Source organism: Salmo salar, chromosome 13, assembly GCF_965601325.2.
Source record: "Salmo salar chromosome 13, fSalSal1, whole genome shotgun sequence".
Taxonomy (NCBI): domain Eukaryota; kingdom Metazoa; phylum Chordata; class Actinopteri; order Salmoniformes; family Salmonidae; genus Salmo; species Salmo salar.
Genome location: NC_138303.1, coordinates 12,877,741 through 12,894,479, shown reverse-complemented (window position 1 = coordinate 12,894,479; position 16,739 = coordinate 12,877,741). Strand labels below are relative to the sequence as shown.

The 16,739-nt window shown below is 42.6% G+C and overlaps 2 protein-coding genes across 8 annotated transcripts in view; both read right to left on the bottom strand.

Annotated features, from left to right (window-relative positions):
- Positions 1-633: 633 nt before the first annotated feature.
- Positions 634-5,031, bottom strand: LOC106566428 (protein-L-isoaspartate O-methyltransferase domain-containing protein 2). Of its 5 annotated transcripts, none has more exons than XM_014134453.3 (6): positions 4,873-5,031; positions 3,274-3,620; positions 2,212-2,314; positions 1,882-2,053; positions 1,384-1,507; positions 634-1,223 (listed from the first exon to the last, which is right to left on the bottom strand). In XM_014134453.3, exons 2-6 carry the CDS (start codon positions 3,578-3,580, stop codon positions 769-771), a joined length of 1,161 nt encoding a protein of 386 aa, XP_013989928.2. In that variant the 5' UTR covers positions 3,581-3,620; positions 4,873-5,031; the 3' UTR covers positions 634-768. The 5 variants fall into 5 exon arrangements, with proteins under 5 accessions (XP_013989928.2, XP_013989926.2, XP_013989930.2 ...); XM_014134451.3 differs by lacking the exon at positions 4,873-5,031 and adding an exon at positions 4,569-4,866; XM_014134455.3 differs by lacking the exon at positions 4,873-5,031 and adding an exon at positions 4,569-4,866 and having other exon boundaries at positions 3,274-3,585.
- A 1,890-nt stretch (positions 5,032-6,921) lies between these two features.
- LOC106566409 (myelin transcription factor 1) overlaps positions 6,922-16,739 on the bottom strand; it is a 152,045-nt gene continuing 142,227 nt past the window's right edge. For all 3 annotated transcript variants that reach the window (XM_045692920.2, XM_045692919.2, XM_045692921.2), the window contains 2 exons: positions 16,261-16,404; positions 6,922-16,082 (listed from right to left, as the gene is read on the bottom strand). In XM_045692920.2, the coding sequence (XP_045548876.2) occupies positions 15,939-16,082; positions 16,261-16,404 (288 nt within the window). In that variant the 3' untranslated portion in view covers positions 6,922-15,938. The remainder of the gene's footprint in view (positions 16,083-16,260; positions 16,405-16,739) is intronic.

Here is a 16,739-nt window from a genome sequence, read left to right as displayed (position 1 = left end):
AGAAACAGAGACCCAGTCAGAAACAGAGACCCAGTCAGAAACAGAGACCCAGTCAGGGGTGCGAAACAGAGACCCAGTCAGGAGTGCGAAACAGAGACCCAGTCAGGGGAGCGAAACAGAGACCCAGTCAGGAGTGCGAAACAGAGACCCAGTCAGGGGTGCGAAACAGAGACCCAGTCAGGGGAGCGAAACAGAGACCCAGTCAGGGGAGCGAAACAGAGACCCAGTCAGGGGAGCGAAACAGAGACCCAGTCAGGGGAGCGAAACAGAGACCCAGTCAGGGGAGCGAAACAGAGACCCAGTCAGGGGAGCGAAACAGAGACCCAGTCAGGGGAGCGAAACAGAGACCCAGTCAGGGGAGCGAAACAGAGACCCAGTCAGGGGAGCGAAACAGAGACCCAGTCAGGGGAGCGAAACAGAGACCCAGTCAGGGGTTCGAAACAGAGAACCAGTCAGGGGAGGGGGTCAGGGGGAAACAGAGACCCAGTCAGGGGAGCAGAAACAGAGACCCAGTCAGGGGAGCGAAACAGAGACCCAGTCAGGGGTCAGAAACCCAGTCAGTAACAGAAACCCAGTCAGGGGTTCGAAACAGAGACCCAGTCAGGGGTCCGAAACCAAGTCAGTAACAGAGACCCAGTCGGGGGTCTGAAACAGAGACCAAGTCGGGGGCCTGAAACAGAGACCCAGTCAGGGGTCAGAAACCCAGTCAGTAACAGAAACCCAGTCAGGGGCTGTTGGTTTCTGCTGGGTGCTGTATCTGTGGAGAAGTCATTTCTCCCGGCAGTACAGCAGGTACATCTTCAGAGGCTCCGGGAGGGGCAAAACGAGAATCCTCTCTCTCAGGATGTTTATAGGTGGCTCTGCTGGGAGTAGCTCCCCTGTCTCCTTTTCTGCTTCCTCCTCCTCCTCCCGGGCTGCCCTTCGCTGCCCATCCTCCTGCCCCCCGTGGTTATTGTTGTTGTTGTCCAGGGGAGCAGGGGTGGGGTCAGCATTGCTCACCACACGCTTGTGTGCCAGTACTACAGAGGTGCAGTGGCGGCGGTGAACACGCCGGCGTTTAAAACGTGGGCCGTACTTGTGGAGCCCACTGACCCCCAGGCCCCTGCCTCCTCCAAAAGAGCCCTGACCCCGTGGCTGACCCTCCCCGTTGTCCGTGGTCACTCTCAGGGTGTGACGGATGGCTATACGAGCCAGCTCCTGCAGCGTCCGCACCTCAAACATGGCTGCTCCGTGGGTCACCAGAGATCAGAAAGGAGAGAGAATGAAGAGAACGTTAGTATGCTTTGGATGGTGATCAAAACGTCTGGGTTTTTTTCTCTATAGTGTTTCACTCATCTCTTCTGACTTTTATGTTATAAAATCCCAAACTGACAAGGTACTCACGTAGTGGGACTGTCTTGGGTTCGCCATTGGTGTTATGTTGGGGCAGTGCCAGTGGAGCGAAGGACACAGCAATGATCTTTTTAGTCTCCCAGCTGCTCTGGCCTGTACGCCTGATCTTGGTCAGCTAGGAAGGGGTACAAGATGAGGGTACATTAGGGCAGGGTTTCCCCAAACACAGTCTTGCCACCCCCACCCCTGGGTGCACGTTTTGGTTTTTACCCATAACACTACACAGTTGATTCAAATGATCAAAGCTTGATGATGAGATGGTTATTTCAATCAGCTGTGTCGTGTTAGGGCATATGGCACTTTCACCGCCTTTTATCGCATAATACATTTTACAGACAAAAAGATCACACCACCTCTAGCGTATTTTATTTTGTCGACATTTGCTGAGTTTACCGACAAATTTGGCCCGTCATGACATTTTCTATCCGACAAGTGCTTTAGTCGCATAAAAAGGCTGGATGGAAATCTAGTTAGTGTGAGTATACACACCTTCTCCTCTAGGGGCAGTACCAGAATACCCCCCACCTTCAGCAGGTTCTTCATGAATTCTTCATGGTCTCTCTGCACCCCCGCCCCACAGTACACCCTGTCATACTGCCTGCTCTCAGGAGGGATCTCCAGGCAGTTCCCCGCCACAAAAGAAGGTTCGCAGAACTCAAACCTAAAAACACAAATACAGTATAAACTAAAAGACAAAAACAATCTATTTTACAGGCTACACACTCCCACCTGACATTCAACTAGCCACCATGTCTACTGACAGAGAGAACTTCAAGGCTGCTGTAGACTGGAAAGGCAATCAGAGATAAAGAGTCTCACTTGTCAAAGCTTTCGCTGGTTTTGATGAAGTAGTCTAGCTTCTGATAGGCATACTCAATCACATCAGCATATAACTCCACCCCATGGTTCACACCAAATGGACCTGGAACCAGGATTACAACAGAAAAAGAACAAACATCCACAATACATTTCAATCAACTTTTCCAATCAGTTGGCCTGCTGATTTCTCCCTTTTCCAACAAGGCCCAGAGTAGTTGTACTGTTTGCTACAGTAACTCACCCAGGCCCAGAGTGGTTGTACTCTTTGCTACAGTAACTCGCCCAGAGTGGTTGTACTGTTTGCTACAGTAACTCACCCAGGCCCAGAGTGGTTGTACTGTTTGCTACAGTAACTCACCCAGGCCCAGAGTGGTTGTACTGTTTGCTACAGTAACTCACCCAGGCCCAGAGTGGTTGTACTGTTTGCTACAGTAACTCACCCAGGCCCAGAGTGGTTGTACTGTTTGCTACAGTAACTCACCCAGGCCCAGAGTGGTTGTACTGTTTGCTACAGTAACTCACCCAGGCCCAGAGTGGTTGTACTGTTTGCTACAGTAACTCACCCAGGCCCAGAGTGTTTATTTTTTTATTTTACCAGGTAAGTTGACTGAGAACACATTCTCATTTACAGCAACAACCTGGGGAATAGTTACAGGGGAGAGGGGGGGGGGGGATGAGAATTATAAGCTGGGCATGATCAGGTGACGGTATGAGGGATAGCTTGGGAATTTAGCCAGGACACCGGAGTTAACACCCCTACGCTTACAATGAGTGCCATGGGATCTTTAGTGACCAGAGAGTCAGGACACACGTTTAACGTCCCATCAGAAAGACGGCGCCCTACACAGGGCAATGTCCCCAATCATTGCCCTGGGGCATTGGGATATTTGTTTTTAGACCTGAGGAAAGAGTGCCTCCTACTGACCCTCCAACACCACTTCCAGCAGCATCTGGTCTCCCATCCAGGGACCGACCAGGACCAACCCTGCTTAGCTTCAGAAGCAAGCCAGCAGTGGGATGCAGGGTGGTATGCTGCTGGCTAAACCAGTTACAGCAACTCACCCAGTATGAGTCCCACCATAGTGCTGAGGTACCCAGTCCCACTGCCCAGGTTGAGGAAGGACAGGCCAGGGTGCAGGTCCAGGGCCTCCATCACCTCAGAGTAGATACAGGGGGCTGATAGGTGGAGGTTGCCGTGCCTCCAGGCCAGGTCCTTGTAGGCGCTGTCACGGTACTCCTCCAGGTAGTAGTCGGCCCGGTCGATAGCCCTGAAGGCCCGCTCCACCAGGTCCGAATGGATATAGTGCGCCTCCTTTAAGTTGTCAATCAACTCGTCATTGTCCTCGCCAGCGCTCACAGCTCCTCCCATCTTGACTGGCAAGAGAGAAAGGGAACTTCTGAGTCTTTATCTGAAGAGCAGAAACAGGTTGTGTACAATTGAATTGAAAGAGTTTGTTGCATTGCAACCACTTTAACAAAACATCATCCTCCACTTCATATTTTGTACATTTCAGAATAAAATAATCCTATTTTTGCCTTCCAATGACTTATACTGAAAGTGCTTCATGAATTGACTTCCTAAGCACATTAGGTGTGAGTGCTGTACCTGTGGCCTGACCCTGCGAACAATACCAATGAGGACATGACAAGCCAAATGTTGAGTGGGCCTGCTGTGTCATAAAGCAATAGAGAACAAAGGAGCCTGGCCACTTTAATAATGCTTAGTTCCTTTGATGCCCAAACAGACATTGTGTTTGATTGCCAAATGACTAATTTAAGCACAATAAATGATTTGAGAAAATCCTCGATTATAATGAATATTTCTGAATAACATTATGAATTTATTTTTCAACAGAGATTACAAATACAGGACCATAAGATGGCGCTGTAGGACTTGGACCTTTGCCTTGTGTTAAGGAGAAAAGTACACTATTTCCTGTAAAAGAACGCTGCGTTTTCTAACACAAAGCTTGAAAAACAACCACACCATGCTAAAAACAACATTCCGTTCAGAAAGAAATGTCAAAATTACAACGTTACCCCCATATGCATCGTGCACTCGATGACCTTCGTGAGACACGTTGCGGTTACTATTTTTTGCGCAAGCTAACTCAATTTTGAGTCCAAAATATCCACAACAAATATGCAAACGTGTTAGATCATGTCAATTAAGTGGTTTAGTTAGTATCTAAATAGTTTTTACGTGGTTGACACATTGGCAATCTGAAGAAGAAAAAACGACACATCGTAATCTGAGTCTTCCACGCACGCAGGCAGAACAACAAAGATTCAGGACTAACGTTAGGCAAGGTCGACAGACACACGCCAACATAACGTTAATTGGAAGATATAATTACCTAGAACTTGATAATCAATTTTTCCGTGTTTAAATACCGATTGCCGCTATAAATCAGCTTGTTTTAAGGCTTTTGTTCGGTAGCGCTCAGACAGTTCACTGCTAGTGCTAGCTAGGCGCTAACGTTACAGCTTCTACCCCCAAAACGTTACAGCTTCTACCCCCAAGCCATAAAACTGCTCAACAATTCATCAAATGGCTACTCCGTTTCAGGTTTTAAAAAAATAGTTTAGATTTGTGTACACTGCTGTTTATCTATGCATAGTCACTTTACCCCTACCAACGTACAAATGACCTGAACTAACCTGTACCCCCGCGTTGTCACTGTAACGGTACACCCTGTATATAGCCTCGTTATTTTATTGTGTTACTTTTTTACTTCCGTTTATTTAGTAAATTTTTTCCTTAACTTTTATTTTGTTAGAACTGCATTGTTGGTTTAAGGGGTTGTAAGAAAGCATTGCAGTGTAAAGTATTGACCTGCTGTATTCGGCGCAGGTGACAAATACCATTTGATTTGAGACGTAAACGTTCAACCAGTCGACGCGCTTACGTTATACGTCAGCAAAAGCAATGTAGATCTAATTAACATTTTGATTGGCTATTGATTGATACAATAAAGTAAATAATGGGCCTGAACATACAATATAGTAATTGAACAAGCCCAACTGTAAATGTACACCAAAGTGAATGTGGTGCAGGCTGCTAGATGTTTACAAAATAGAATAGAAAAACTGTGATTTTTTAAAATGTAATCAAGTGTTAACAACAACAGCTATGATTGCTCATATTTCATCACTCCTGATTAATATAGCACATCAATCAGTTGAATGCGAGCTTTATATTGATCTTTAGGATTAGGTTTGAGCTGGAATGTGGACATGAAGCTAGGGTTAGGCCTAGGGTTTGGGTTGAACCAGGATGTGGACATGAAGCTAGGGTTAGGCCTAGGGTTTGGGTTGAACCAGGATGTGGACATGAAGCTAGGGTTAGGCCTAGGGTTTGGGTTGAACCAGGATGTGGACATGAAGCTAGGATTAGGCCTAGGGTTTTGGTTGAACCAGGATGTGGACATGAAGCTAGGTTTAGGCCTAGGGTTTGGGTTGAACCAGGATGTGGACATGAGCTAGGATTAGGCCTAGGGTTTGGGTTGAACCAGGATGTGGACATGAAGCTAGGTTTGAGGTTAGGGTTGAACCAGGATGTGGATATGAAGCTAGGGTTAGGCCTAGGGTTAGGGTTGAACCAGGATGTGGACATGAAGCTAGGGTTAGGCCTAGGGTTAGGGTTGAACCAGGATGTGGACATGAAGCTAGGGTTAGGCCTAGGGTTAGAGTTGAACCAGGATGTGGACATGAAGCTAGGTTTAGGCCTAGGGTTAGGGTTGAACCAGGATGTGGACATGAAGCTAGGGTTAGGGTTGAACCAGGATGTGGACATGAAGCTAGGTATGAGGTTAGGGTTGAACCAGGATGTGGATATGAAGCTAGGTTTAGAGTTAAGGTTAGGGTTGAATCAGGATGTGGACATGAAGCTAGGGTTTAGGTTAGGGTTATGGTTGAGGTTAGGGTTGAACCACGATGTGGACATGAAGCCAGGGTTAAGGTTAGGGTTGAATCAGGATGTGGACATGAAGCTAGGGTTAAGGTTAGGGTTATGGTTGAGGTTAGGGTTGAACCAGGATGTGGACATGAAGCTAGGGTTAGGGTTAAGGTTAGGGTTAAGGTTAGGGTTAGGGTTGAACCAGGATGTGGACATGAAGCAAATCATATTTTATCAGAGCTGAATAATGTATGCTGTCTGTTCTATTATAGTAGCCTAAGATAAATAGCATATAGTAATTTATATTTCTATGTATACACAGACAGCAACATGCCTTTTAAAAGGTTATAGTAGTTCATGCTTGTTCATGTTATAGAAAATTGGCTACTGGAGTCTGAGGAGATTTCACTGACAAAAAATGTATTTTACTTTTATTTTACCAGACAGGTCAATTAAGAACGAATTCTTATTTACAATAATGACCTGGCAAATATCTGACTCAAACATGTCATGTGACTGTGGCACACTATTTGAGATTCCATGTAGACCAGCAGATGGCAGTGCTCAACCATGTCCGTGCAGCCTGTCATCAAACACTGTCCTCCATTTTGGCAAACGACAAAACAAGAGAGACGGTTTTTCTTTTCTTTTATTCTCTGGCAACCCATAGCCTACATTGTATGGCATCTACACACACACACACACACACACACACACACACACACACACACACACACACACACACACACACACACACACACACACACACACACACACACACACACACCAATTAACGCAAGCGACCGATGCACTTGTCTATAATTCTTTATTCATGTTTTTCATAGATAACATGGTTGATACCCCCACAATAACTGACATCACTTATCTTGTTTATAATACTGACACAGGAACAAGGGAACATGTACACAAGTACACAAACACAGAGTCACAATTTCAGCCCAACTACAGAGTAAACTTCCAAAAGAAAACAGGAGACCCAGAGGCCATACAGCCAAGGCCTGTCCTGCTTTACAAAATGGTAGCAAAAGAACAACCACCTCTACAAAAGTAACAAAAATCCTTACTATCTATCATTGTGGAAGTGCTTGTAATTTTGGAAGTTTGTAATTTTCAAAAGGGTATTAATAATATCAATGCCTAGAAAATCACCAGTAAAAATAGCTCATCTCTGTAAAAATGGGCTAGCAGGGCAACCCTTGGCTGTGGATTTAGTCACAAACGTTTTTTCAAATGTTCTTTAATACAACAACAATGACATTGTTCCTTAATACAAATATGTACAGAGACTTCCACATTTTTTTCAAAATAATGCCCTACACACTAATGCATTATCTATAATAAAGTTTATGTTCATTTTGATATTTCCTTTACAGAAACTGTCCATGCAGTTGGGTACCTGAATCATCGTAATTAGATCACAGTTTCTTTACCATTATATCATATTGATGTTTTGTGTCTCTGTAACAACATGAATGTGTCACCACGGCAACAGCAATAGTATCTTCTCCTGCCTGTCAAAGACACATTTAATCACTTTTTTTCTTTTTTTAAATAGCCCCCCCCCAATCCTCCCTGACCCCCTGAAAATGTTGTCTTCACCCCTGCCAACCTCCTGAGCAGGATTTGAGCCAGCTTCTTCAAATGTAAACATACCTTTGCCTGCAATGAGTGGAGCGAGAAAGGCACACATGATAAAAGCACACAGCTTTAAGCTACAGTACCTACAGAAAGAGTTTGTTTTGGTTTGATTAGCTAAATGACACCTTTTACCATTCTACCAGATAGGATTTTCTCCTGGGAATGTTAGTGGGGTATGTATGTGATCTACTTTGATTTGTTATGTTTTGTGTTTTTTTAAATTGGGTGATAATGTTTGAAGTATAGGCACCTAATGATTGGCTCCCTCCCTCCCTTTGCTGGACAGAACAGAATCAGGGGACCATTATCAGGGGCCTCCAGATGTGTACAGTACCAATCTCAGAATAGGGAGCTTTGGGCTATCTTTCCTCATGTTTACAGGGTACTCTACTCTGTCTGTCCTCAATTTAACTGGTGAAGGAAGGGCAAAGGTCATTAAAGAGAGGCTATTAAGGATCTTTGTATACCCTGGCCTACCACAGACTGAGATATTAGATCATTGGTTTTATATTCTGTATTATTCAGGGCGATTCACAGGTGTGTGATCACTTTTGATCCGAGCAAACAGAGATTTATAGCTTTCACATGCAACGCTGTACTTTTACAACCACTACATGAGACCACATCCATTCACAACTACCAACTGAAATGGATCATTTTACATGCCATGGTACAATATGTCACCATGCTCCTCCATCCTGTCTCATACGTAGACATGAACATTATCATCCATGTAGTCAAATGTAGTGTTTATAAATAAAAACTGTCAACACAGCATTACATTGGCTGGCGTAACATGACCATGTGTTTAACCAAAACCAGTCACACACTCTACTCTGCCAATTTGACACAGCCCAAATGTTCAGTGCTTCTATCCCATCACAATCGGCCATTTAGAAAAATACTAAAACATTACAAATACAGAAGACATAAACTCCTTATATGAAGAATATGTTCATCACTCATTATCAAATGAACAAGCTGTTGTTGTTAACACTTGATTAGATTAAGTTCTGTACCTAGCTTTATAAATGTGTTGGACTGTCATTTAGCCATTTAATCTTACATCTCAGTGTAGTTCAAGCAGTTTAAAAGGGGTCATACCATATCGAATAAGATATGAGAATAATCATAATCTGTATACTCTTGTAGTTTAGTATACATGTGCATTAAAGGGAGGTGGAAGAATAAGCTGCTTTCTTAATCAAATGTATCAAGAACTCCTTCCTGAGGAAAGGTTACACAAAACAAAAGGGGAGAAGCCTTTAAAGGTTTTGACATTCTGAGTGATGGACACATATTTATGTAACAAACGCCTCTCTCTCTCAAACCAAGAGGGAGACCTCTAGCGCTGCAAATCAATCTCCACTCCCACACGTTCCTCTCTTTTCACTTGGAGGGCTTTGATCCAATCCCTGCTATCGCTGCAAGCTTTGGCTAATGCCCTAGTATCGTATTTATTATGTAGATTTAGTCAGTTCTTTCCAGTAACCTGCGAGCCAAAATCTGCATCCCCTCTATAAAAACAATAGAGGGGAGGGTCAAAAGATTTTGGTCTGAAAAGTATTACTGCCATGCATAAAAACGCGATAGCATTAATTGAATCAAACCCCCCGGACACTGATGCAAAGGGAATTATTCATCTCAAACAGTGTTTAGATTTACAGTACCAGTCAAAAGTTTAGACACACGTACTCATTCAAGGGTTTTTATCTTATTTTTACTATTTTCTACATTGTAGAATAATAGTGAAGACATCAACACTTTGATATAACACATATGGAATCATGTAGTAACCAAAAAAAAGTGTTCAACAAATCAAAATATATTGTATATTTGAGATTTTTCAAAGTAGGCACCCTTTGCCTTGAAGACAGCTTTGCACACTCTTGGCATTCTCTCAACTAGCTTCATGAGGTAGTCACCTGGAATGCATTTCAATTAACAGGTGTGCCTTGTTAAATGTTAATTTGTGGAACTTCTTGCCTTCTTAATGCGTTTGAGCCAATCAGTTGTGTTGTGACAAGGTAGGGGTGGTATACAGAAGATAGCCCTATTTGGTGAAAGACCAACTCCATATTATGAACAGCTCAAATAAGCAAAGAGAAATGACAGTCCATCATTACTTTAAGACATGAAGGTCAGTCAATACGGAACATTTCAATAACTTTGAAAGTTTCTTCAAGTGCAGTCGCAAAAACCATCAAGCACTATGATGAAACTGTCTCTCATGAGGACCGCCACAGGAAAGGAAGACCCAGAGTTACCTCTGCTGCAGAGGATCAGTTCATTATCATTAACTGCACCACAGATTGCAGCCCAAATAAATGCTTCACAGAGTTCAAGTAACAGACACATCTCAACATCTACTGTTCAGAGGAGACTGCGTGAATCAGGCCTTCATGGTCGAATTGGTGCAAAGAAACCCCTACTAAAGGACACCTATAAGAAGAGAATTGCTTGGACCAAGAAATACGAGCAATGGACATTAGACCGGTGGAAATCTGTCCTTTGGTGATGAGTCCAAATTTGAGATTTTTGGTTCCAACCGCCGTGTCTTTGTGAGATGCAGAGTATGCGAATGGATGATCTCTGCATGTGTGGTTCCCACCGTGAAGCATGGAGGAGGATGTGGATGGTATGATGGTGTGGGTGTGCTTTGCTGGTGACACTGTCTGTGATTTATTTAGAATTCAAGGCACACTTAACCAGCATGGCAACCACAGCATTCTGCAGGGATACGCCATCCCATCTGGTTTGGGCTTAGTGGGACTATCATTTCTTTTCCAACAGGACAATGACCCAAAACACACCTCCAGGCTGTGTAAGGGCTATTTGACCAAGGAGAGTGATGGAGTGCTGCATCAGATGACCTGGCCTCTACAGTCACCCAACCTCAACCCAATTGAGATGGTTTGGGATGAGTTGGAACGCAGAGTGAAGGAAAAGCAGCCAACAAGTGCTCAGTATATGTGGGAACTCTTTCAAGACTGTTGGAAAGCATTCCAGGTGAAGCTGGTTGAGAGAATGCTAAGAGTGTGCAAAGCTGTCATCAAGGCAAAGGGTGGCTACTTAGAAGATTCTGCAATCTAAAATATATTTTGATTTGTTTAACCCTTTTTTGGTTACTACATGATTCCATATGTGTTATATCAAAGTGTTGATGCCTTCACTATTATTTTACAATGTAGAAAATAGTAAAAATAAAGAAAAACCCTTGAATGAGTAGGTGTGTCCAAACTTTTGACTGGTACTGTACATTAAAACACAAACAGGGTAAATATGCAGGTCTTTGTTTCTCTTTTTCTCACTCTGCTGGGGTGAGTACCAGTACATTGCTAGTGGCCATAACCCAGTGTGCTATTAGAAGTCCATACTCAAATGCTGGCACTTTCAATGGTTTAAAAAAAATACACGAGAGAGTTTCATTACACTTGCTGAAAGCTAATTACACTACCCATTATCACAGTGTCTTCAACTAGGCTACCTCATCATATTATCACAGGGTCTCCTACTAGGCTACCTCATCACATTATCACGGGGTCTCCCACTAGGCTACCTCATCATAGTATCACAGGGTCTCCCACTAGGCTACCTCATCATATTATCACAGGATCTCCCACTAGGCTACCTCATCATATGATCACAGGGTCTCCTACTAGGCTACCTCATCACATTATCACGGGGTCTCCCACTAGGCTACCTCATCATATTATCACAGGGTCTCCCACTAGGCTACCTCATCATATTATCACAGGGTCTCCCACTAGGCTACCTCATCATATTATCACAGGGTCTCCCACTAGGCTACCTCATCATAGTATCACAGTGTCTCCTACTAGGCTACCTCATCATATTATCACAGGGTCTCCCACTAGGCTACCTCATCATATTATCACAGGGTCTCCCACTAGGCTACCTCATCATATTATCACAGTGTCTTCTACTAGGCTACCTCATCATATTATCACAGGGTCTCCCACTAGGCTACCTCATCATATTATCACAGGGTCTCCCACTAAGCTACCTCATCATATTATCGCAGGGTCTCCCACTAGGCTACCTCATCATATTATCACAGGGTCTCCCACTAGGCTACCTCATCATATTATCACAGGGTCTCCCACTAGGCTACCTCATCATAGTATCACAGGGTCTTCTACTAGGCTACCTCATCATATTATCACAGGGTCTCCCACTAAGCTACCTCATCATATTATCAAAGGGTCTCCCACTAGGCTACCTCGTCATATTATCACAAGGTCTCAAACTAGGCTACCTCATCATATTATCACAGGGTCTCCCACTAGGCTACCTCATCATATTATCACAGGGTCTCCCACTAGGCTACCTCATCATATTATCACAGGGTCTCCCCCTAGGCTACCTCATCATATTATCACAGGGTCTCCCACTAGGCTACCTCATCATATTATCACAGGGTCTCCCCCTAGGCTACCTCATCATATTATCACAGGGTCTCCCACTAGGCTACCTCGTCATATTATCACAGTGTCTCCCACTAGGCTACCTCATCATATTATCACAGGGTCTCCCACTAGGCTACCTCATCATATTATCACAGGGTCTCCCACTAGGCTACCTCATCATATTATCACAGGGTCTCCTACTAGGCTACCTCATCATATTATCACAGGGTCTCCCACTAGGCTACCTCATCATATTATCACAGGGTCTCCCACTAGGCTACCTCGTCATATTATCACAGTGTCTCCCACTAGGCTACCTCATCATATTATCACAGGGTCTCCCACTAGGCTACCTCATCATATTATCACAGGGTCTCCCACTAGGCTACCTCATCATATTATCACAGGGTCTCCTACTAGGCTACCTCATCATATTATCACAGGGTCTCCCCCTAGGCTATCTCATCAGATTATCAAAGAGTCTCCTACTAGCTGCAACAGATCACTCAGAGCAAGTACTACATTTTCCCTATTGGCTTTTTAACATTGTGATCTGTGTTTGAGAGCTGACCTTATCATAACCTTATCACAACGACACAGTACTGCACAATATAGCGCCAATGTGACCACTACGAAGAGGCCTCTATGCATGAACTCACTCACAGGACACTTGAACGAAGAGCCAACCATTTAGTTAAGATTACAGACATTTCAGATTCACTACAACATGCGTTAGCATTTTCACCATGTCTGGATCAAAGATAGAGAAATCCATAGAAAAGGAAACCTAAAAAGCCACAGTCATATCCGCCTCAATTCGTCACAACTCTCAGACATGTGTAGTTCCTCTGATAAGCTAACAGAAGAGGAAAAGAGGCAACAATTACACTGGAAAAATATATGCATGTTTCTATTCATATAGCTTTTAAAATTCTATTTATACAGAATGTATATACAGTGTACTTATGGCCATCTTGGCAAAGAAACAAAGGCATCTGAAACAATCCCAACTCTCGGTCTGATGCCCTGGTCATGTCACGTGACTAGACATTGTACATTGCAGAATGCAAAGAACCAGGAAAGAAAGTGAGGGTTTTGTGGCACTTTGTGCATCAACAAATGAAATCTAAAATAAGGCTACATGGGCGTAGAAGTGGATCTGATATTAGTTGTCATTCTCCTTGATAGTTTAGTTTTTCCTTAAAGTGTTTTAGACCCAGACATCTAGTCTAGAACACACTGCAACAGTGCTCTAGAACACACTGGAACAGAGCTCTAGAACACACTGGACCAGAGCTCTAGAACACACTGCAACAGTGCTCTAGAACACACTGGAACAGAGCTCTAGAACACACTGGAACAGAGCTCTAGAACACACTGCAACAGAGCTCTAGAACACACTGGAACAGAGCTCCAGAACACACTGGAACAGAGCTCTAGAACACACTGCAACAGTGCTCTAGAACACACTGGACCAGAGATCTAGAACACACTGCAACAGAGCTCTAGAACACATTGCTGCAGAGCTCTAAAACACACTGGAACAGAGCTCTAGAACACACTGAAACAGAGCTCTATAATACACTGGAACAGAGCTCTAGAACACATTGGAACAGAGCTCTAGAACACACTGGAACAGAGCTCTAGAACACACTGGAACAGAGCTCTAGAACACACTGGAACAGAGCTCTATAATACACTGGAACAGAGCTCTAGAACACATTGGAACAGAGCTCTAGAACACATTGGAACAGAGCTCTATAATACACTGGAACAGAGCTCTAGAACACATTGGAACAGAGCTCTAGAACACACTGGAACAGAGCTCTATGGAGCTTCTGCCCGAGACATTTAGAGAAAAGAATAAACAGAGAAAAATATTTGATCAAAAGGCATTAAAACATCTCTGGTACAGTAAAGATGTTTTGGGTTAGCCAGTGTTGGCCACTACAAAGCGCTCGGGGAAGAAACATTTTATCCTTCTATTTTCTTGGTCTTATTTTTCCTGACAAAACACAAACAATTCCTTGTTGACACAAAAACAATCTGATACCAACAGAACATTGACTGCTTTTGTTGGTTATTCTGCTTAGGAAGAACTGCTGGTATATCTATGAAAGCAAATCAAACAATATTCTATTATTTTCTTTCGGACCATGTTTTTTTCTTTATTGAAATATTAGCAATGGATTTTAAGACTACTAAGACTCAGCCATCACAGCACACACAGAAATGACTAAATAAATATACAACCATATGACAGTCAATTTCTTCAATATTAAATAAATAATAAATACATACTTTCTTTTTAAGCCGTGGATTTTCCGAAGATACTTTATCATAACAGAAATAACAGAAATGAAAACAGTTTTATAAAATTATCAAAACTTTGTCAGTTATAAAATATCTGCACTTAAAAATGTAAAAAAAATTATATTTAAAATAAAATAAGATATATAAAATAATTAAGTGTGAACAGTTATCTGTATAGATTTTTAAATATTGATGTAGAAGACTCCCTGTTTAAAATCTTTATGGCCATGATAGACCAGCAGGGTTGCATTTTGTGTTTCACAAAACAATAAAATAAAGTTAATAAATAGATAACATTAAATAAATACAAGTAGTTTAACATAAAATGGCAATAAATTACAATTTTGAGCATTCACCAATTTTTTATAATTTATATAACAAGAATTATTGTACCACAAACTATTTATTGAAATTAAGTGCAATTTCTATGTTCATAAAAACTATTGATATAACTAACAGGAATTGACCGTTACTATCGTCATTCAGTTCAAAGAAAAAAGGCTGCATTTGCTGCTCTCATACACCAGTTGTTCCATTAAAAATATAGTACAGGCTGTACTGTTGATTTTCAGAAGAGAAAAACTCCCCAGTGATTTGTGACTTAATCTTCATTTGAAGAGTTGTTCCGCTGAATTGAGACATAGAGCCGTGTTGACATCTTGCTGCTGTAGTAACAACAATAAGTACATGAACCATTGCTCAAGAAGACCTCAGAGTTCAGTGATTTTCCATTAGTTTCTCCTCAATAGGGGTTGCTGCAGCGCTCACAAGCACGCTCTCCTTATCCTGCCCCAGAGCAACCTTTCTGAAGCCTTAGTGTCTTCCCTAGGACACAATGTTGGCGTTTTTTCGGCTTGGTTTTTGTTATTTCCTCAATGGTTTTCTTCACCTCATGTAGGCAGATCAGACCCACTACTTCCATCTTTCTTTCTTTCTTTCTTTCTTTCTTTCTTTCTTTCTTTCTTTCTTTCTTTCTTTCTTTCTTTCTTTCTTTCTTTCTTTCTTTCTTTCTTTCTTTCTTTCTTTCTTTCTTTCTTTCTTTCTTCTCCAAATTGTTGCTGAACTAAAGCTTGAATGGGACAGTCAATGAGATACCTCCAAAACAGGACAGACATGAAAAACGACAAAGATAACATAAAACAAACAAACAAAACCCCAGATATAGATTTTCTTTCATCAATTCAAACTGAAGGATTTGGTTCCGTTCCACTTCCTCCTTCCGATCCCAGCAGCAGCATGTTTGGATTTTGGTCCTAGTTAAGTTTTTCTTCTTTACAGAATGCTCCCTGGGTTTAATTTAAGTTGTCGTTTGTAAAACCTGAATGCCCTTTTTTGTATTTGTATTCTCGGTAAATATACTGTGGTCTCTTGACTCCATCTCTCCTCTCCTTTTACATGTTTTCACTCTTCTTCCTCATTGGAGGTTTTCACACCTTGATGCTCTTCACAGCCTTGTTGATGCTCTCCAGAAGCGCCTTGTTCTCCGGGTTCTGGAAGCACTCCTTGTTGGTGTACATGTCAGTCAGGGTGCTCAAATAGCTGTTGAAATTCTGCTCAGTGATTGGCTCCTGCTGTGATGTGAAAACAAGGAATTTCAGTTTGTATGTACAGTATATGTTTCTGTTAGTGTGTTTCTGTCAGTGTGTGTGTGTGTATTAGTTTGTGTTAGTGTGTGTATTAGTTTGCGTCTGCATGTTCAAGCCTCAGCCACAGCTGTTTCTGTACTGTATGTAAGTGTATAGAACTCACCATGTGTGGGAGACGTATGTTGGCCAGGCTGCGGATCAGGGCATGGCTGAGGCCAGATAGCTCCATGAAGAGAGCCTCGTTCTGCTCCTCTATCAGCTTGTTCTCCACCTCAATGTTCTTCAGGTTCTTCTCCATGGATGAGATCTGCACCACAGCCCAACAGTTATTTACACATTCTGTATATACATTTACTTGAGCTCAGTCATTTTGCAATAAACCACAATGTTAAACTGTTAGATATTGACTCAATAATGTGACACACACACACACACACACACACACACACACACACACACACACACACACACACACACACACACACACACACACACACACACACACACACACACACACACACACACACACACACACTGTCACGGTTGTTGTCGGTGAAGGAGGACCAATACGCAGCAGGTACGTGTATGCTCATCTTGATTTTTATTAACTACAAACATGAACATACAAAATAACAAAACGAA

Coding starts and splice junctions, on each gene's coding strand:
- LOC106566428 (XM_014134453.3), bottom strand. CDS start 3,580: ATGGGAGGAGCTGTGAGCGCTGGCGAGGACAATGACGAGTTGATTGAC. Junction 2,315..3,273: donor TATGGTGGGACTCATACTGG/GTGAGTTGCTGT, acceptor TCCTGGTTCCAG/GTCCATTTGGTGTGAACCAT. Junction 1,224..1,383: donor ACCCAAGACAGTCCCACTAC/GTGAGTACCTTG, acceptor CCCACGGAGCAG/CCATGTTTGAGGTGCGGACG.